Source organism: Amphibalanus amphitrite, unplaced genomic scaffold, assembly GCF_019059575.1.
Source record: "Amphibalanus amphitrite isolate SeventyFive unplaced genomic scaffold, NRLGWU_Aamphi_draft 001137F_arrow, whole genome shotgun sequence".
In the NCBI taxonomy this organism is placed as follows: Eukaryota; Metazoa; Arthropoda; class Thecostraca; order Balanomorpha; family Balanidae; genus Amphibalanus; species Amphibalanus amphitrite.
The window spans coordinates 140,499-162,045 of record NW_024882631.1 but is presented as its reverse complement, the minus strand read 5'-3'; the positions used below and the strand labels follow the sequence as shown (position 1 = coordinate 162,045).

At 43.2% G+C, this 21,547-nt stretch overlaps 2 protein-coding genes across 3 annotated transcripts; both read left to right on the top strand.

Moving 5' to 3' along the window:
• Positions 1–244: 244 nt before the first annotated feature.
• Positions 245–15,396, top strand: LOC122370491 (40S ribosomal protein S24-like). Of its 2 annotated transcripts, XM_043346145.1 has the most exons (5): positions 245–373; positions 570–751; positions 8,160–8,367; positions 13,107–13,144; positions 15,303–15,396. In XM_043346145.1, the coding sequence occupies exons 1-4, from the start codon at positions 371–373 to the stop codon at positions 13,110–13,112; spliced, it is 399 nt and encodes a 132-aa protein (XP_043202080.1). In that variant the 5' UTR covers positions 245–370; the 3' UTR covers positions 13,113–13,144; positions 15,303–15,396. The 2 variants fall into 2 exon arrangements, with proteins under 2 accessions (XP_043202080.1, XP_043202081.1); XM_043346146.1 differs by lacking the exon at positions 13,107–13,144.
• On the top strand, positions 1,795–5,429 carry LOC122370490. The gene is made up of 2 exons (XM_043346144.1): positions 1,795–2,184; positions 3,376–5,429. The coding sequence occupies exons 1-2, from the start codon at positions 2,002–2,004 to the stop codon at positions 4,519–4,521; spliced, it is 1,329 nt and encodes a 442-aa protein (XP_043202079.1). The 5' UTR covers positions 1,795–2,001; the 3' UTR covers positions 4,522–5,429.
• Positions 15,397–21,547: the final 6,151 nt, after the last annotated feature.

Sequence of the window (21,547 nt, the reverse complement as noted above, 5' to 3'; positions counted from 1 at the left end):
TGAAAGAACATCACAACATATGCTTCTATCATTATTGATTTCTTTTCAAGACCTGTTGAAAGGCGTAGGAATTGTCTTGTTATTTTGCTTTTAAAATGACAAGAGTCATTTGCTGTCAAAAACATGGATGATTACCAGCAAAACTTGCGGCTCTATATAATGGCTTTTGGTAAACTGAGCACCTGAATGCCATTGTTAATTTTCCTCAATTTATTTCTTTCAATTTTAAATCATTCACAATTGATCACACTTGATGGGTTAACAAAAATAGAAAGAAAATCATTCATCTTATACATAAAATATTTTATCTCCGGCGGTGCCGCATCACGGCCTTTTCCGCGCAAGCATTGTCGCGCCGACAGTTAACAAAATGGTAAGTATTTATATTCTATTTATAAATGGTACGTATTTATTGTTTAAAATGTTTTTCGATTCCGAAAAAGTCTTAGCGATGTGTGATTTCCTAGTGCTTTCTTTTGCCTTTGAAAACATAATTTTGGCTTCTCAGCCCGTGTTGTGATTTCCCATTCACGAACTTACGTTGTTGACATTCGAATTATTGCTTTCAGAGTGAAGGAACCGCCACTATTCGCACGAGGAAGTTTATGACCAACCGCCTGCTATGCAGGAAGCAGATGGTTGTTGATGTGCTCCACCCGGGCAAGCCGGGCCTGAGCAAAAACCAGATTCGCGAGAAGCTGGCGAAGATGTACAAAGTTACCCCGGACGTCTGCTTTGTCTTTGGCTACAAGTAAGTGGTACATCAACATTTGCATTAAAATCAACTGCAGGGGACTGTTTGGGGTAACCAGGAATTGAAGGCTAAAGTGTCCTCTGAATATTGTTGTCCAGATCAAGATGGAAAAATTCATAGATACCCAGTAACTACGCTCTGCCCAACATGTCAGGGATTTTTATGCCCTGAAATTCAGTACAAGTGAATTTGTGCTGAAATGTTATCATAATTTGCACCTAATTTGGAAACTATGGCATTTATTTGTCTCAAAATTTGACTTATAAGAATTAGACATACTCATGCTTATGTATGCATTATGCAATACATGCTGAAAAGTTGACACTATAAAAGTGAAGGTTAAGAAGAAATTACTTCTTAATTGAAAAGAAAGTAGGTACCGTAGAACGGGGTGTTAAGGGACAGTTTTGAGGTGTTTTGTTATATAACTCAGAAGGGTTGGAGATAGAAGCATCAAATTATCAGCATTTTATGTGGAATTTGGTGCTTTACATGCCTGCCACATTTAAGTTTTTAAGATTTATACCTGCATATTATTTTTTATTATTTTTCATCACTGTCCCTTAGCACCCCAATGTGGGGTGTTAAGGGACACCTATATTATTCCAAGAAATGGTCATCAAATGCCCACAATTGGGGTGTGGAAGGGCACAAAATTTATTTATTGAAATGTTTTGCATATTCTGTCACAAAACAAGTCAGGTTCATTCACCACTAATGACCTTTTTAGCCAATTACGTGTAATGCAGTTTACGCTTGTGGAAAATGTGCTAATCATAAGGTAAACAGAACCAAAAAGCAATCTTCTGTCATCAATAAAAACCCATGTTGAAGCTTGTCACTTGTCATTATGTTTGCCCTCTTTGTTTTAGCCTTTTTATGATGACATCACATTTACTTACATCAGTCTCCATTGACCCATCATTGTAAAAGAGAGTGTTGAGATGTTTTGTTACATAACTTAAGATGTGTTAGAGATAAAAGCATGAACCTGCCAGCATTTTATGTGGAATTTGGTGTTTTCCATGCCTACTTATAGTCCGTTTTTCTTATCTTTAGACTTCACTCCAAGATGTGCAGATAACTTAGCACGTGACGTCACACAATTTGATAATAAAAATCAAGCGTCACGCTCATTGCCACTGGCTCTAAAAGCGAACACACCATATGTCTGCTGTGTATCAAGGAAATCTGAGACTTTTATATATCTTTTGAAATTTATATCCATTCGTATACAATAATATGCAATGCTCTCAAAACTTCGGCAAGGAAAACCGATCGGTGCACAAGCGAGACAAGTGGTTTATAATGTTTACCAATATTTTATTCGAAAGAAAGATGAATACCTCAAGCAAGGTGATGAGAGTGCAGCGGCTAGCATTAACGTAGCGAAGGAGACCAGCTCTGCTACTGGAGTGTCGATTGCCTCTGTTAACCCGCGCCCTGCTGGGGGTCATGGATTTCCACGCCCTGCTGGGGGGGTGTTTGAACACCCCCCCCCCTTGTAACTCGGCTCCTGGGCCACGTAGCGATACGCGGAAGGCGGCGTTCGAAAGAGCGTAAAAAATAATGACGAAATCACTTCGGTCAATTTTTTGGTCAGGTCAAAGGTCAGGTCACCAGAGGTCATTGAAGGCAAAATTTCGCCGATTTCCAGGTCGAATGTCGAAAATTTCCAAGAAGCCAACGCATAACTCGGGAACCAATAGAGCTACAGCGCCGCGGAAAAGCGCATTCGATAGCCCTATTAACGCCCTTTCTGAGTAATTCTCTCAGATTTGACCTAACGTCAACGGTTTTGCCTGCAGGGGGCAAAAACTGCAAAAATAGCCGATTTTTTTGAAAACAGTTTTTCTGCAATAACTTTTGACCCAAGCCTTGTACGAGCTTACTTTTACCGGCATCGTGTTCCTCTCGTCAAGACGCATCGAATGAACTATAACTTGACCTTGAAAGGTCAACTTGAAAATTTGACCTCAGGTCAAGGTCATGACCTGACCGGAAAGGGTCATGTTGCATATCAGTCGATCCGTATCGTCGAGCTGAACACATTTAAGGCGTTTTCATCGCTCTAGCATGCCTCTATCAAAAGTTATTTGCGAAAAACTGTTAGATACCATTCGTGACCTAAGATGACCTCAGGGCATAAACAAGGGTCACGGACACCATTTTTAAGTTCAGTGTGTCTAAACCACTTGTAATTCGGTGTTTGGGAGTGTTTATAATGTCTTTCATCCAAAAGAGGCGCATTTCAATTTTCTCCCATTGACTTATAATGGGGAGGTCGCAAAATTGACCTGATCTTAGGTCATCGATATCAAAATTCTGAGATATACATTTTGTACATGCTATTGCTCTTAGCAATCGCTGAAAGTTTCAAAGCGATCGGTCACTCGGTGTAGCTATGACAGACATTGAAAGTTTTTATGAGGTGAGGTCACTTCAAGTGACCTGGTGACCTGACCTTGAATGACCTTGGTCTGAAATTTTCACAACATGTGTAGAATTGATGTATGATAAGGTGTACCAAAAACGGCGGCGCTCCGCGCCGCCGTTTTTGAGATTTTCGCGAAAAACCACAAGGGGGGGTGTTCAAACACCCCCCCCCCAGCAGGGCGCGGGTTAATGCATTCAAGAGTGGAATAGAGACACATGGATGCCAGTCTCCAGCCCGCCAGCGCCCTAACAGGGGGCCACGCGAGTACTTCGACGAGTTTGACCAGTGCGCGTTCAGAAGAATGGTGCATGCCATGTACCTGGAAGGGAAAAAGGTCACTTTGGACACCATTAGAGCGGCAGTTCAGGACAAGTTCGAGCAGACTATCTCGCGCTCAACCATACGAAAGCAGCTGTTCCAAATAGGATTCAAGTTCCGACAAGTGAACAACCGAAAGCTGCTGGTTGAAAAACCTCAGGTGGTGGCAGCCCGGAACGCGTTCCTGAGACGCATTCGGAAGATTAGAAGCTCCGACCCAGAGCGCACTATAGTGTACTTGGACGAGACCTGGTATAACCAGTTTGATATGCGAACGGTCGCGTGGTTGGACAGTGACGACGTGGCCGGCCATAAGCCAGTGACAGGGAAGGGCAAGCGCCTAATCATAGTCGATGCTGGCTCGGACAGCGGCTTCACCCCAGGAGCATTCATGTGTATGAGGACGGACGGCAAGTCTGCCGACTATCACACGTCTATGAACGCGAGCTGTTTCGAGGACTGGTTTCGACTCCAACTTCTGCCGAACCTGCCAGCGAATAGCGTGATCATTATGGATAACGCCTCGTATCATTCAAGATGTGCTAACAAGGCACCTACAGCTAGCTGGAGGAAGGAAGCGATCCAAGAATGGCTGCGGGTACATGATGTCAATCCTGATCCGGACTTGCGGAAGGTCGAGCTTCTTGAGCTGGTTCGCCCTCTGAAACAGACACGCGAGTATGTGTTGGACAAGGTGGCACAGGAGGCCGGTCATGAAGTACTGAGGTTGCCCCCATATCATTGCGACCTCAATCCGATTGAAATGGTTTGGGCAAACATGAAGACGCACGTCCGCCAGTTCAACAACACTGGGCATCTGAATGACGTGGAAAGGCTGCTGCTGGATAGCCGAGACGCCGCGCCACCGGACTTGTGGCGAAACTGCTGCCGCCACGTGCGAGAACTGGAAGAGGTGTACTGGCGAGCAGATGGTATGATGGAGGACATCGAGCCAGTGATCGTGTCACTTCAGGATTCGAGCAGTGACGACAGTGACAGTGAAAGTGATTGAGGGCGCATGGGACCTACGATGGCTTCGGTGAACCAAACATACCCAATATACGAGTACGACTCCTGTGTTTCCTGTCTTTTGTAATTTGTATTACGAGTTACTGGTGGTAGATTTGTAGACACTAGCGGGTAATACGAGCAAAACATGTCATCACATTGAAATAGTATGTATATTTGTTAATTTCGATCAATGCTGCATTCATCGCTAAACACACGCTCATATAGCCAACTCGTGTTGGTAGCCTGCGCCGCTGAACACGCATGTCCTGCGGGTTGCCTACCTCCACAGGCATAATTCATCTCCGCCTCTCGTCACGCAGTCTAACCCGTCCACATGATACTTCGTGAGGATTACAACGTCACAGTCAATACTATCGAAAACGCGTTCACTCGAATGTCTGCGATAGCGAACCACAAACCAAGTGCTTCACGACAGTCGCCAGAACTTGTTACGAGCCACACGCCGAGCTCCTTCAAGAATTTCCTTGCATTGGGTCCGCACTCGCAGTCGCACGCACCTGCGGTTTCAAAAAACTTCGGCTGGAACCAAGCCCTATAGGTCTTGAACTAAAGTCACTGATGATGACTTGTGTCCATTTGCAGAATAGTTCATTTCCAAGTGATATTCGCTTTTATAGGTACCCTTTAATTCATCGGATCGATAGTTCGGTTAGCATACCAAACTTTATCCAACTTAATTTTTGTAGCAGGTAGGTATAAGTACCTACCTATTTATGTAATACACATTTGTGAGACTACAAATCTGCACTTGCCGCACCCAAGAGCGCCACTCTCCAGGCTTCAAGGCAATATTTTCTGTTTCCGAAGGGCTTGATTTTTTCTAAGCCATGCTTTGTCTCGTGCATATCTTGCGAAACATCTTGGAGTGAAGTCTAAAGATAAGAAAAACGGACTATAATTAAATTATATTTAGATATTATTTTTTTATTTTTTCTTCCCTGTTCCTTAGCACCCCACATCCACCTCAAAATATGCATGTATCCGGAAAAGAGGAAGAGGATGATGAATGAATGGGTGGATTTGCACAAGTTTTTCAGGTAACATGTGCAATACATGTGACAATACACCTATGCATTCATTTTCCCTGTACACCCACTAGTTTATGTGGTACACACAGAGTTTTGGAGATGTTTCAATTTTGTGAAAATGTAGCATGATTTTCAAATCCATTTTTGAACCAAATCACTTGCATGAAAAACCATACCATTTTCTCCTATGGTCAAGAGCAAAACAGTGTCAACTACCACACTGAAGTTTTTATTGAACCTTCTCAAATTAGGAAGTTAATATGACTCAAAGTTTTTCCCATGCAACTGTCCCTTAACACCCCACTGTCCCTTAACACCCCATTTTACGGTACACAAGATTGCTATGTGGATATGGGACTAAGATATGATACATTTGAGTGCAACAGCAGCAGGTACTGCATTTTATGGCATCCTCTTCCCATTCGCTAGCTGTGTGTGCATGCGGGATACGTTCATCCGCCAGTGGCCTGGGGTTAGCTTGTTCCCTTTGACCATGAACTTCTGCAGCAATATTTTTAATAAGCAGTTGAGTGTTATGCCATTCATTTCTAGGACGTCAATGTTAGGAATATTGCTATATATAACACCAGTACCAGATAACAGTGGTGGATCCAGGGGGGGGGGCAAATGGGCATTTGCCCCCCCCCCCCGCCCCAAACGGCATAATTTTAGCATTACGCCTATGGACGATGCATGGAAAGAATCGATAAATTGTTATGGTTTGCCCCCCCCCCCCCCAAAAAAAACCGAGCTGGATCCGTCTCTGCCAAATAATAGGCAATTATTCAGAGCACCGAACTCTGATCATCATACTGTACTGCATGCAAAACTTCTGTTTCTCTTCAGATATCTCGGCAAACAAACTGCCTCCCAAACATTATCACACCACATTACATATGGCATGCGCAGGTCCCTCGGGCATAGTAAGCTGAGCTCTGTTCGCCCCCCGTTTATTTATCAGCAGGCTGCGACACCATGCTGCTACTTCTTAGCTCCTCATTGGTCGAATTCAAGTGGTCTATTCGTTAGAGCAATGAGAGGCCAAGAGGCGCCAGCAATAACTTCCTTATATGGGGAAAAGCGACAGCACGCTGATATAAAAACAGCGACCGAAAAGGGCCCTGATCAGTCTTCTTGAGCCCTGTGAAACCACACAGGGACAGTTAACAGTGCGAGTAACCTCATTCGGATGGGATCCACTCCAGATATAACTAGCGGTTAGGAGCATGAATATCTGGCGACAGACTCAAATGACAGCAGTCGCAGGTAATGCGTTTCTGACTCAAACATATGGGCTAGTGTTAAGAAGACACATTATCAACCAAGCCAGTCTGCACCTTAGTTCTAATCAGTGTATAGAAATCTTGGTTCTAACTGATTTAGGGCTGTCACAAATGTCAGGTACTTATGCGGAACAGGTCGATGGCAAGATTTTCTTCCTGTTTTCCAATTAAAGGGAGATAATGAGCTTTCTTTTTTCTTAAATAAAAATTACTCGACATCTTTACTATTTCTACTGTAGTTTCTATAAAATATGAAAATTTCCTAGCACATTTTCGTATGTGAAAAAGGTTTTTATTTTTGCAAAAAAGAAGCAGTACTTGCAGTACTTGTAACACCCACCGAAATGCGTTGTCCTTCTCTATGAAAAAGTCGCAGTATATGGCGCTTTTGTTTCAAACAGCGACGCTTGGGTTTTTGTTTATGTTATCGCCTTGTCGTTGCTTGGTTGTAAGGATTATAATTTGAATTAGAGTTAATTCGGTTTAGAATTAATTAGATTCTAATTTGGGGGTACATAGTGCCTACTCTTCTTTGTTTCCAAGTATTGTTTTGCGCCACAAATGAACGGCATGCGCCAGAAACGCAGCCAAATCTTGCGATTGCGACTACGAAATTCATTATTTTGGCCTCAGAGCCTGAAGCGAAAAATACAAGCATATTTATTTCAAAAAGACTTCAGGTTTGTCGAACGGTGTTATGAGAATTTTGATAACAGTACTGCATAAGTTTTTCAGTGATGCCGCAAAAGTGTTGTATCTATCTTCTTTTATTGTGCAGTCGGCGGGACCGATTCAAAATTGAGTCGTTGCTACTAAAATAGCAGCATATGGCGACAGATGATGAACAGGAAAAATAGTTGCGTAAATTTAGACATAAACCACCCCCAAACCATGAATATCTTTTGAAGGCACTATAGACGACCATTAACTAACTAGATGTGATGAAGATCAAATGTAATGAATACGCTCATTTTACAAAATTACATGCAAGTACCAAAAAGTGATGTAAGTACCTATTCAACGGTCATTTTCAGCGCTCCCCGCTAACGTGACTTCAAGTTGAGATATTTGCGGCAAGGTACCGAATTGAGCAAAATGGTTTTGATTTACATTATAACTTGTTGTGTTTTGTCAGAAAATGGTCCTAACTCAGATTTTGTGGAAAAAGGTCATAATCTCCCTTTAAGATGTACAATTTGAACAAATTCCCGAAGAAGGCGTCTGCTCGAATCAATTTGATAAAAAAGTAACCGAATTCAAATCATAACCCGCACATCACACATTACACACGTGCCTTTTCTCGCCAGGAACCACTTCGGCGGCGGTCGCACTACCGGCTTCGCTCTCATCTACGACACCCTGGACTTTGCCAAGAAGTTCGAGCCCAAGCACCGTCTCGTCCGACACGGCCTCCTCAGCAAACCTACCGGCGGCCGGAAACTGCGGAAGGAACGCAAGAACAGGATGAAGAAGGTCCGCGGCACGGCCAAGGCGAAGGTCACAGCTGGAAAGAAGGTGAGAAAGGAGAGGGAGGTGGTGAGGTGAGAGGAGGTAAGTTGGTGGTTGTTGGAGGGGGAGGGTAGGGATTGAAGGGATAGAGGGTAGTCTTGGATCTGGTAGAACCCAATCATTGTATTCCTGGAATAGAAGGGTCCCCGCTAGAGTTGCAAAATTTCCCCCAAAGGCTGCTACCGGCACCGCCCCGCCCCACAAAAATTTTCTGGGATACCGGCATGCTACCACGACCCAAGCAAAAACACCACCAAATTACCGGCATACTAAAAAACCTGCAATGTTGATTCTAGCCTACCCCTACAAGAGATGCCACACTTTGACAATTTCAGTACCCATCCCAGTTCCCACCCAGCAGCCACCCAATGTCCAACCTAACTACGAACAGGATGATTTTGGCTCAGTTGGCCCCACAAATACCCACAATTTTGAAACTCAGTTCCAGTCTATAACTGTTAAATATCACGTGTAATCAAAGAGGTATTGCCTACAAAAAAGCAGTAAGAAAAAAGCATCAAAAAAGCAATGACAAAAAGAACTTAAATTACTGAATTGTTTCTGAAGACTGGACAGTTCAAGTTAGCAGTAATCACATTAACATTTCAGAGGTGTTCTGCTATTCCACATTCTCCTAAAATGTTGCAGGAACCTACCAACCAAAATCAAATTTTGAAATCTAGATGGCCACATTATAAAAAGTACCTACAGATTCGGCCATGTGCCTGAGGAAGCGAGATCAACACCTTTTTTCCTTTTCGCCATGGCTTGCTGGCTCATGAATAAGATACGAATCATTTGAAAAATGTGAAAAACTCACTTGTCCTGAGAACAGTCGCCAAATAATATGCATAAAAACGATATAATAACCTCTTTCTCGAAGAATCTTCCTCCCCAAACACAAGGTTATCAACTATCAAAGATTTCGAAACAGATGCGCCATAATAACAGAGACTTTTAACCAGCTGATTAAATTGCTGCAAAAAAAAAGTTTCTGAACTGTAGCAAACTGCCTCATAAATGATTTGTTGATGTAAATGATCCAAAACGATATTGAATTCTGATGTAATCAACATTGTGAGTTTAGTTCACTACAAGAAAATGCATTCCTTTCAGGAATTAAACTAAAAAGGCATACGAATGAATAATACGTCATCATCTTACATCCTTTCATCAGGGGAGAGAAGATCTAAAAAGTCAATCCTTGGTTCCCCTGTTATTCTGCGCCACTTTGTTTATTTTGTATGCATATTGTGTTTTCTTGTAAAGATGAGACAAAATGCCAGTTTATTTGATTTTCATTTCATTTTTGGGACCAAAGTCAGGCTCAGGGCTACCTAATACCTGCCTTTTCAGCTGGATTTTCAGTGTCAAATACTTTGTAGAGTATCTCAGACCACATCTCAGGACTCAAGGCCAGTTTCCAAACAATGTGTTTTGTGGTGTTTTGATTCTGCCTTTTCCTCTAGGGAACGTTGTCATGAACATTTATTTATTTTGTTGTATTTTACCTATTACATACCTACCATTAGACTTACTGATTGATCGAGCTTTTGCAGCATGAATAAGTATTCTTCCATTTATTGACCACAGTAGATTCTTGACAATCCTAATTTTAACGAAACTTGTGAATCGCTGAGGCCCATGTGTTATCCCTACCCTTAGCAATGTAACTTCTACCACAAAATGTATTTTGCAGTGGCTAATATTGCTGTTATTATAATTTGATAGCCTCTTTAGTGCCCAAAGTTTAAACCATATGCTGATATTTTCTATTTTTGTGCAAAATCAAAAATACCGGCATGCTACCGGCAAGACATGCCAGATACCACGAAAAAACCTGCGGTAGTGAAAATTTACCGGCATGCTGGTAGTGCGGTAGGGAAACTTTGCAACTCTAGTCCCCGCCCCCGGAATAGGTGAACTGCTAAAGACCCGAGAAGGGGATGCTAATTATATACGATCAAGGGTTTGGTGGTGAAATATTGGACAGGAATTGACAGAATAGCTTCAAAGATGGAGACTAGAATTTGAATTAAATCCAGATGATATTAATCTTCAGGCTTAGAAAAGCTGCAAACATGTGAGATTCAGGAAGGGTCCCAGGCTGCAAAAATGTAGGATTCAGGAAGGGTCCCCCTTCCCCCCAGGTCAGGTTAGCACCCTCACCCCCGTCTTAGGTCACATCTATCTGCACCGTTCTACTCGCGTCAGAGTCCTTCCCTAGAGGCTGGCAAACGTAAGAACGAACGGAGCTAAAGCGCCTTACTCATGGCACGTGTTTTGACCACTGCAAATAGAATTCTGAGCATTGACTATGCTCGAAGAAGCCCTGTCCTGTCTTAGAAGTCGGGAGGAAAATGTTCTCTGATACGCAAGAAGCAATGTTAAGACACGTGCGTCAATACCCTGTTGCACTTTCAATCCGTTCTTTGTTACGTTTACCAGAGTGAAGTGTAATCTGCAGCTGACTATTGTATCCTATGCGACATGGATCTCGTCTCGACATACCTTCCATCTCTTAGCAAGGAAGGAGCGGCGACGGCGGGCGGCGTGGGCCCAGCGATGGGCCCGCCATGGGAGGGGTGGGGTGGTGGTTAGATTGTTGTCATATCGGTGTGGGTTGTGTTGGTGTTTGGGCAGAGGTATCTTGGTATTATGTTGGTTGAGGGGACAGTGTCATAAGGGATGAACCTGGGCATGTGCGCTGATTTCAATGGTGGATTTCTGATCGGCTTGGTAATTGATTCAACATAAATATTAATCTTATTGGATTGCACGATGTGCTTCAATGAAGGCTTCAAAGTGTCATGCTTCCTTGAGGTGTAACAAAAAAGGAGAAATTAGATTCATCTTTCCATAAGGTTTCTAAAGGCTCATGACACCCAATGAAGCTCTAAAATAAGTCACCCAATTCTCCCATTTCCACTTTTTGTCGTCAGCGCACATATCTGGTCGGGACCAGAGCTGCAGTTATATGTCTAGTCATCGCACCGTCTACTTTATAGTTGAGAAAAAGCGCGGACACTGTCTGCAACCTTATGGAATGACCGTCCGACTACCGAACGAAAGCCTCGAAAATAGACCCGGTTCATTCCTGGCTATTCGGTAGTGAAATACTGCAGCTCTTGTTCCGAGTGTTCCGCCCTTTTCGGTGTTCAAATAGGCGATTCAGGTGTAGCTTTCGGTGGCGTCTCTGTCCTCTAAGAAAAAGGGAAACAAGGACAGTTTCTGCATGTTTTATATTGTATTTGGCAATGGATTGCGGTCGAATTGCCTCTGCGATTTTGGCGTGAGTGTGTATTTTTTCCAGTGTTCATCGCCAACATGTCTTTCAGTTACTCTTTGAGGTACTTCGACCGCACCTTGTCCACTGCAGTCACTATAAAAGCAAACTCAAAATACACGTGCTAGTGATATATTCATTCCGTATCTCTTCCTGGGATTTGAGAACGCTGCATCGGTTTGGTCCGAAACAGCGTCTTCAAAAGTGCTTCAAAGGTGTATTATGGCTCACCTGACCTTTGCTTCGTGTCACAACATACTGAAACATAGCCAAACTTGTACTAGCAACGCGTAAAATGAATATTTTGATGAATTATCACTACAAGGGTATCATCTGACAAGCATTCGACCAAATTATGGCAAGATATTTGGTCGATTGCTTGGTGTGTTGAGGTCCCTATGGTCGAAAATTTACTGATTACACTACCGATATTGCAATGTAACCATAAGATAAACTCTATAGCATGTTGTGATACGAATAAAACGGCAGTTGAATCATCATCCACCTCTCTACCTTCTTCGCTATACGCTTCACAGTTCGTTCTCGTGTTCCAACTTGTCTGCGACATGTTGGGACACGTTCTGGGGGCAGAGGCGCCACCTTTCAGGACGGTGAACGGGTCACGGGCGGTGCCCTGTGGCGGGGCCCGTGACCCGCGCTGTCATCGTTCGGTGAGGGAGGGATATCGTGACGGCATCGTAATGTAACCTAACGGGCATCGTAACGTATTGTTATGAACTTGGGACGTCTTGTAAACGTAACGGATGCTATGAGCGTTGAGATTTTGATAGACGTATTTGCTTATGCCATGCTTGTTGCTTTTTGAAGAGACGTCTGCTTGTTTTGAAACAAAGGCCGAAAACGATTACCTTTCGCACCGAACGCCTAGGGTGTATAGGGGGCTGTGTGTGTGTGTGTATGCAATGCCAGGGCAGTGTCCTGAAATTACTCTGTGTATGTTCAAGACACTGCTGGCAATGGTGTGGTGTACGAGTATGTATTGTTTGCCGGTATTTAATCACCGGCGCTGGGTGTAAGGCGCCGCACTTGTGTATAGAACGCTGTTCGGCACGGCTATCACATTCGGAGACGCTTCTGGTTGCCATGACGACTATCTCTAGTTGCCAAGGTGACCCCTTGTAGTTGCCATGGCGATTGCTTTGACTAGGGACTCAGTTCCTCGCGATGCAAAGCTGCGTCGCCTTTAGATTCATTTATAAAAAGAAACATTTGTAATGCTATCACCAATTGTGATTTTTCTTGCAACAAAAGCAGATCACATTCAAAATTATCTTGAAAGTTTTTCTATAGTCGAACAAAATTTCACAGGTTCATGGTTCACACGTCATGGCACTAAAACCATTCCGCCTTTTGCGCGGCATATCCGTCGATGGCCGTGTTTTGAACACCGCTCAATGCTCGTGTGTACGCCGAACTAACTACGACTGTTCATTCGCAGCGTTAAACATCTATCAGCACAGCTCAGCGGCGGCATCGGTGGGTTTTCTGCATGTAATTAGCAGCTAGTCAGCGCCCAAAAGAGCCGGATGAGGCTCCTAGGGAGTTAATGCATGTGCTGCTTTTAGAGATAAAAGATTTTAGTGGATTGTGTGATTGAGAGTGTGCGTAATGGAGAGTTAGTGTTTTCTGAAGGCACTCTGGGGTAATGAAACTATATTTTTCGTATCAGTTGCGGGATACAGCCATGAGCCTAAATATGGAGTTCCTGGGGCAGATGTGTGGAGCAAGTAACTCTGAAGTTTGTGTATTTTATATTATAAACTGCAAATCATTGATCCAAAAATTTGTCTCGGTTTCTATCCAGACATTGTTCAAGGACGTTAAAAGCGTCACGGTTTGTTTTCACTCAATCTTGAATTGTCCACACAATATGCCCCATGAGCACTTATTAGAATACGATAAGTCTATTTGACCGATATCGGTGATTTAACTGAATATGCGCTTATACTCTAAACACGTCTACCAGAGTGCCTTTTGAAAATGCTAGCGTATTTTTGCGCTACACTGTCGTGTAAGGCGCAACTCATCTTTGCATTTTAGCCTAATAATAACGGCGAGCTACAGCCGTTTGGCGCTCGACAGTCTTGATCTCTAAACGAACTAAATGAACTGCTCAGTCTGAGTCAGCCCTACACGACAGTTGCCTGTCCCCGTCCTCCCGACTAAGTATAAGTTTAGGTTAAGACCCCACCCGAGGAATATATGCGTGTGTGAGAGGCTGCTGGTAGTGGTGCGTGTTTGTGAGAATCGGTGAGCGTACTAGACGGGTGTGAGAGACTGTAGGAGTGCTGCTGTGTGCCCCGTCTCCCTCTAATTTCAGCTCGCCAACCGGTCAGCACTGGTCGTGATTTAGTTTGTAGTTGCACCCCCACATGTGCTGTATGTATGCCACACCAATGTTCTTATGCCTGTGTTCCCCTTCCCTCCCCAACCCCAATCGCTGCATTGACATCTTTAACCTTATTCCTTTTGCCATATTGTTGTCTTACTCCCGCCCGTTTGCTGCTTTGCTTTGCCACGACCATTGCCACGTTGTTGTCCGTACTGATTTGACCAGCCTGATGTTTTTTTTACATAATCTCCCTCCATCCCCCCCCCCATTGAACATGTTACATTGTAAATTCTCCACGACGTGACTGCATTGATGCTGTGTTCCTTTTATCACTTTGTTGTCCTCTTCTGAACCTTTTGCTGCACTGGTTTGTCACGCCCTTTTTCCTTTTGTCATATTGTCATTCCCTTTTAACTGTAATGCTGCATTGTTTCGCCATTTATTTTTTTGGCAATTGTCCAGCCCGCCCCTCTTGAAGCATCTACAAGAGGGCGTGCGTTGCCCCGCCTTAATCCTTTGTAATTCCTCCCTTCACGTCGCTATTACTACACTTGCTGCTTCGTTCTTGTAATAAGTAACTGAGAGTAGACCATGTAAATCCACCATGTAAATCTGTAAATCCACGGGAGTAGTGGTGTGGCTCTGATAGCACCTGTACCTCAAATACTCGAAGGCTTCGAGCATCCGAGGTTGCTCTTTGGTGATGATTTGTTGCATCTCTTGCTGCTATATCGGTTTTATCCGTGCATATTTCTGCAGCGCAACCATTGTCTGGTTCGAATGCGCTTCAAAAGTTCATTCGTAATTTGTCGCTTAGTTCTCAGTGCTAACCAAAGTGCACTATTTCATTCACTCCTTGGGATATAGCTATGTTTGGCATCATCGAAATTAACGTTAATGAGCCAATTTTTTGACATCCTCATGGGCGTACGATATTTCGATAACGACGTAAGGTTACACTGATCTTTCCAACTACTCGCAGGCCCAGTCATATTCTTACCTTCCTTCCTCCATAGTCCACCAGCCCCTTCTTTCAGATATTATCCCTCCCCCCTCACCTCTGATATGGCTCCTCAAAATCACCATCTATCTTTCACATTACCTCCCTCCTTCCTTCCATTCGCGTATACTCTCTCTCTCTCTCTCTCTCTCTCTCTCTCTCTCTCTCTCTCTCTCTCTCTCTCTCTCTCTCTCTCTCTCTCTCTCTCTCTCTCTCTCTCCCCCTCTCTCTCCCCGCTCCCTCGTCTGTGTTTTATTGACCACTGACTGAATCTGACGCCTCTTTTATTCGTCTGTTTGCAGTAGTAAGACCGGGGGTGACGCTCTACCATCGAGTCATCCGCTTTATACCGCTCCTCCACAATGTCTGATCGATAATATACCTGTCGGACCGTCAGCTCAGCTTTGTGTCGCTGCTGGAGAGAGAGTAAGGGAGGCGGTGGGGGAGAGTAAGGGAGGTGGTGAGGAGAGAGTGAGGGAGAGAGAGAGTGAGGGAGGTGGTGGGGAAGAGAGTGAGAGAGTGGTGAGGGAGAGAGAGTGAGGGAGAGAGAGAGAGAGAGAGAGAGAGAGAGAGGGGGGGAAGGGAGGGAGAGAGAGAGAGAGAGAGAGAGGAGAGAGAGAGAGGGGGGAAGGGAGGGAGAGGGAGAGAGAGAGAGAGAGAGAGAGAGAGAGAGAGAGAGAGAGAGAGAGAGAGAGAGGGGGGGGGGGAGGGAGAGACGTTTAAACGAGGGGTGGTAAACGGTGTGGGGTGGTGCAGATACTGGTAAACGACTAGTGGTTATGAAAATCGCTGCTGCCTGCTAGGGGAGGGGAGGGGAGAAGGGACGGAAACTCGGAGAGAATTGGGAGGGAGACTGGTGAAACGGGGAAGTGGAAGACAGATGTGAACGGAAGGAGAGGCGCCTGTGGGTCTCAGCCGTCCAGGTTTGTTAATACTGGAAGAAATGTCAGTTCACGATGTTGTGGAGAGTCGAAGGGTGTATGGGTCGACGTCAGACGTAGGGAATTTAGAAAGATAAGTGCCGACGAACCAGTAGCGGCGGAACACCTTCAATTAAGGGGGGGGGGGCACTGCCGACTTTTGGTACCGTTCTTCCCATGCAACGCCCATAGGGCTTGTGTTGAATTGCCGAAGTCAGAGGGGGCACGGTGCCCTCCCCGTTCCGCCGCCTATGTTACGAACTGCACTACAGAGCATGCGGGGCTGAGGGGGAGAGCGAGACGCAAAAGGTCGACTCACAGCACCAACAGGTCAATCCAATAGAAACTGATCAGGAGGTGCTGGGAAATTATTTCGAGGCACAGGCGTGGTTCACTTAGCAGTTAGCGGATATGCCGTCTCACACGCGGCGCACTCGACGGATCTGTGGTAAGACTACGGGTGATCAGAACGAGACTGACTAGAGCGCCATCTGTAGCCGCGTCACTTGCGCCATCTGTTCCTGTAGGTTTCCGCTCTTGAGAGCACAGTAAGTACTTCAGCATGGTTGTGGACAGAAGTACGCACACGAATGTTCGTGCGCAAAATTACGTGAGCGCGTAGATGCTTACAAACAATAAAAAGCATCGCTGAGAACCCTAACTTTACCTGACCTAGTCCTAAACCGACCAAACCCAACCTAACGTTACCTAAAGAAAAACCTCAACCCTGGCGGGTGGTCGTATTTGATGGATTCGTAGCCGCTGATCACGAATCTGGCCTCCAGTTTGCTCTAAGCACTCATTTAGAGCCTCAGGATAGCAAAATTGTCTTAAAGGGAGATAATGATCCAGTTGTGATCGTCATTCGGTCTCCTGACGCGCTTGCGAGCGGACGGGTCCAGCGAGAGGTGTTCTGACGACGATATTGGCGCACTGCGAAGGGAGTACTTACTGATTTTTGTTCACTTCAAGTAAATTTAGGACCGTTAGGACCATTATATTTGATCTATAACTTAAGGCTAGGACACTAGATTGTGCATTGAGCAGTTTCAGTTTTTTCAGTTTCTCAATCCTTTAGTTTGAGTATTACGGGGAGGCCCAGTGATGGATAGTGAGATGATAAAAAAGCTGGTGATGGAGGCGGTGGAGAAGGAGACTTCGGTTTTGAGGGATGAGTTAGAAAAAGTAAAAAAAGAACAAAAAAAGAGCAGTGAGGTGATTGAAAACTTGAAAACGGAAAACAAAAAGCTGTGGGAGGAGATAACAAAGGTGGATAGAAACCTAGACGAGGTTGAGCAGTATAACCGAAAGACCTCTCTGATTCTGGGTGGGGCTTTCCCTGAGGGTGAAGAGGGGGAAACTCCTAGTGAGACTAGAGAGACTGTCAAGAAAATCATCAAGGAAAAACTGAAAGTAGACATGAAGGGAGAAATAGTAGCATGCCACCGCCTTCGCAACAAAAAACGAGTAGTTGTGAAGTTCCAGGACCATGATGACAGGGAGGCAGTCTACCAGTCAAAATTTGATCAGGGGGGCCAGCCAGGAGAAAAAATCACTGTGCATGAAAACTTAACTGAGAAAAGAGCCAAAATGATTACAATGCTGGAGGAAATGAGAAAGCGCAAGGAGGTGCTCAACTACTATACTAGAAATGGAAACATCATGGCTAGAGACTCCGCTGAAAAGCGCTACACCCGCATCCAGCCATGGCTGTCAGAGAGAGAGATGTGAAAGCAACTCTTCAAAAGGCAGCCAACAAAACCACACAACAAAGTAACCAGGGCAGCAACTTCATGCGCTCCCAGACACTCTCAGACATCCCTAAAGGATTTGTAGCTAGCAAGACAACCAACCTGGAAGAGTATGTGGTGCCCTCTACCCGGTCTAACCGGCAGACGAAGAAGGGGAACTAAGCACAAGATCAGTGTGAGTAGCAACCTAGCATTATGCAGCATCTGAGCAATGTTTGTGGCGTAGACTGGAGTGTCGGCATACTTTCAACCTTCCGCATCTTAAAATAATACCATGCATACATATACACATTATACAATGTGCCACAATTAATTCATTATGGTGCAAACACAACAATGCAGGTGCTGATCTTGCTACCCAAGTGGCATATAGTGTCAGTTGCAGGAAATGGGCACTGGATATTGGGGCGTGCATTGGCAGAGATATCTGACCCTTTACTGGAGCTCTTCTTAATTGGTTCTCTGATAGTAAATGATCACCTTGATCTTATATGAGCCACCCAGGCGTGCAGCTGCCAGCTCTGCCAGAGTGCTATTGGAGCTGCGTGGCTGCACGTGGAATGAATGTGTGAATGGAATGCATACATGGGTGCTGAAATATGCACCAGTGCCTGGCAGAAAGGCCATTTTAAACATTTTAACCAGGAGACTGGGTGGCTTGCCTTGTTCATAATCTTTATCAGCATTATTGAGCTGCTAACCCTTAAGGAGTTGCTCCTGGTCGGATTCCTGTCTGGTGCATGCCCCTAGTGGCGCTTGGCCACATGAATGGTCACTCAATCACATGGATTGCTGTTGTTGACCAATATGCTGCCTGATGGCTTATAGCAATATGTGCTACATGTGCCTGCACTTTGCACTGATCAGCATACATAACATAATACATACTACAATAATACTACAATATAATACAATAATACAAAATACATTACTACTATAACTTGAAGTAGCATATGCTAAGGTTGAAAGTATGCTGTGCCACAAGATGCACTTTTGGTGCAGCATTGCTCAGATAAAAAAGTAATCAAATCTCCATTTAAGTTCATAACACTCAACATTACCTGTTCCTTTATACTTCAACTTACTTCATATAATCTGGTATACATAACCCTGACTCTGTTGTTGAATGAGGTCTTGCTGCATACTCTTCCAGACTTACATAAACATAAACAAACATCATAGCTACCTACATATCTAATATCTATCCTCCAGTACCTATATCAATATGCATTGCCTTTGTTTACCAACAGATCATAGTACACACGCCACGTGATTCACAAATAGCAGCAATTCAAGGTTGGATTAATTGTGCCTCTGTTGCATATGTCACGTGACATAGGTACATATCTTCTCATTCCAAATAAAAGTGTGTTTAGAAGACTAATTTATAAAAATAAGTTAGAACTCACTGCTCGAGTTTGAGCCATTTTGTTTCCATTTGTAGTTTCAACATTTCAAGCATTACAAAGTATTGCAGTTTATAGTAAAAATTAGCTTGAAATTAGTGTAAAAATAAATCCCACTACTAAAGTTCTTCTTTTATCTGGCCCCTCTGACAAAACGCTTGAACTGGGCTTCCCCGAGTACCGAGAGTGCCTGCTTTTTTGGTCTCTTGGTCTGTCCTATCAGAAAATCCGTAAAACAAGGTATAGTACCTAAATTACAGTATACCTAGTCATTGGTCATGAACCTCGTAGAGTGTTCTGATATCCCAGAACCTCTAAATAGCCAACAATTTAATCCCTTTGCCAATATCACCTCACCTGAACTGCAGGTTGATGACAACAGCTTTAAAACCCTACAATCCTCTTGTGGCTATTTCTCCCTTCCGTCAATGTTTGATACAAATAAATCATCACACTATTTTTTGAATATCATTCATATAAATGCCAGGTCTATTTGCTCAAATGATAAATTTGAAGAACTTCAGTTGTTTTTGACCAGAAGTCATTGTGTTTGGCATATCATTTGCATCACTGAAACATGGTTATCGGACGACCAAATTTCTAATAGACAACTTCCTGGATATACAGGTTATTTTGAGAACAGGAATGGCAAAATAGGAGGTGGGGTGGCAATTTATGTAAATACTGAATCAGTTAAACATTCACTCAGATCTAAAATTAAAACCCTACAATGTACTCAATCAGTTATCATAGAATGCCAAGTCGATAGTTATCCAACATGCATTGTTGGAGCTATATACAAACCTCCAGACTTGGACAGTGACATTTTTTGTTGTGAACTTGAATCGTTGCTTGAGAATATAAATCATGAGAATAAGACAACCTTCCTGGCAGGTGACTTTAACCATGACCTCTTCAATATTGCAAATAATAACAAAACATTAGAATTCTTCAATACACTTGCTTTTCATGGCTTCTGGCCAACTATCTTTAAAACAACAAGAATCTCTGATGAAAGGGGTTCTCTGCTTGATAATATTTTTTGCAACAATATTGAACTGGTCTCCTGCTCTGGGATTATATATGAAGATCTCTCTGATCACTTTCCTATCTTTACCTGCTCTTACCCTCACAAAGATGCCAAAAGACATGACACTTATAAGCTCATCTTCAATGAAAACAGAATGGACAATCTCAAAGACTATATTACTGAGCATCTGCAAAATTTCTCACAAACTACAGATCCAAACATTGCCTCAAACATTCTCATAGATGCATACTCCTCAGGAATAAAGATGTTTAGCACTGAAATAAAATGCACAAGAAAAAGTAAAGCTATAAAACCCTGGATAACTCCAGCAATACTAACATCTATCAATAGGAGTGTTTTTGTACAAAGAAAAAAATAAAAACCCAACCACAGAGAATAAGCTTGCCTACAATAGGCATAGGAACTGCCTTAACATTATCATAAAAGTAGCAAAGAAAAATTATTTCAAAAATCAATTTCAAGAAAATAAATCTAACTCCAAGAAAATGTGGGAGCTTTTGAAAAAATGTGCCATGGGAGGATGCAGTAGGCAGTCCTTGCCCAGTAGCTTTGTCAATGAAAATGGTACACAACTGGATGATGAAAATGACATAGCTGCTTCATTTAACAAATATTTCATTTCAATATGTGAAAAACTGAAAAATGAAATTCCTCCAAGCAACACTGACCCTTTAAGTTATATAATAAGTGATCATGCTGAGCATATATCCAAATTTGAGCCTACTAATTCAGCTGAGCTAAACTCGATCATCAAAGCCATGAAAAATGTTGGCTCAGGTATAGATGGTATAAATGCAAAGATATTCAAGTCTACCTACTCTACAATAATACCTGAACTTGTGCACTTGGTTAATCTCTGCTTGGAAAAAGGTATCTTCCCAGAAAACATGAAAATTGCAGTTGTCAAACCTATTTACAAAGCTGGCAACAAAAGCAGCATGTGTAACTATAGACCAATAAGTATTTTGCCTTATATCTCAAAACTTGTTGAAAAGATAATTCACAAAAGACTCATGGAATATCTCCTGCAACATAATATATTGTCTGCTAGCCAATTTGGCTTTCAAAAGTCACTTTCAACATATATGCCCATACTTCTCCTGCAGGATACAATAATGAAAGTATTTGAAAAAGGCAACATTGCCATAGCTCTGTACATCGATTTAAAAAAAGCATTTGATACTGTAGATCATGACATACTAATAAGAAAATGCAGCAAATATGGCATTGTTGAGCAAGCACTTAGCCTGATAGAATCTTACCTTACTAATAGAAAACAATGCGTAGAATATAACAGTGCAAGATCTTCAATAGAAAATGTAAACATTGGTGTACCCCAGGGCTCCATTCTTGGTCCTTTGCTTTTCTTACTTTATGTAAATGATCTTCCAAATATTTGTAAAACAGCACAATGTTTAC

Excerpts from the sequence above, each read along its gene's own strand:
- LOC122370491 (XM_043346145.1), top strand. Across the intron at positions 752-8,159 it reads TGCTTTGTCTTTGGCTACAA|GAACCACTTCGGCGGCGGTC; the intron begins GTAAGTGGTACA and ends TTTTCTCGCCAG.
- LOC122370490 (XM_043346144.1), top strand. The coding sequence starts at position 2,002 with ATGCTCTCAAAACTTCGGCAAGGAAAACCGATCGGTGCACAAGCGAGA. Across the intron at positions 2,185-3,375 it reads CTGGAGTGTCGATTGCCTCT|GTTAATGCATTCAAGAGTGG; the intron begins GTTAACCCGCGC and ends AGCAGGGCGCGG.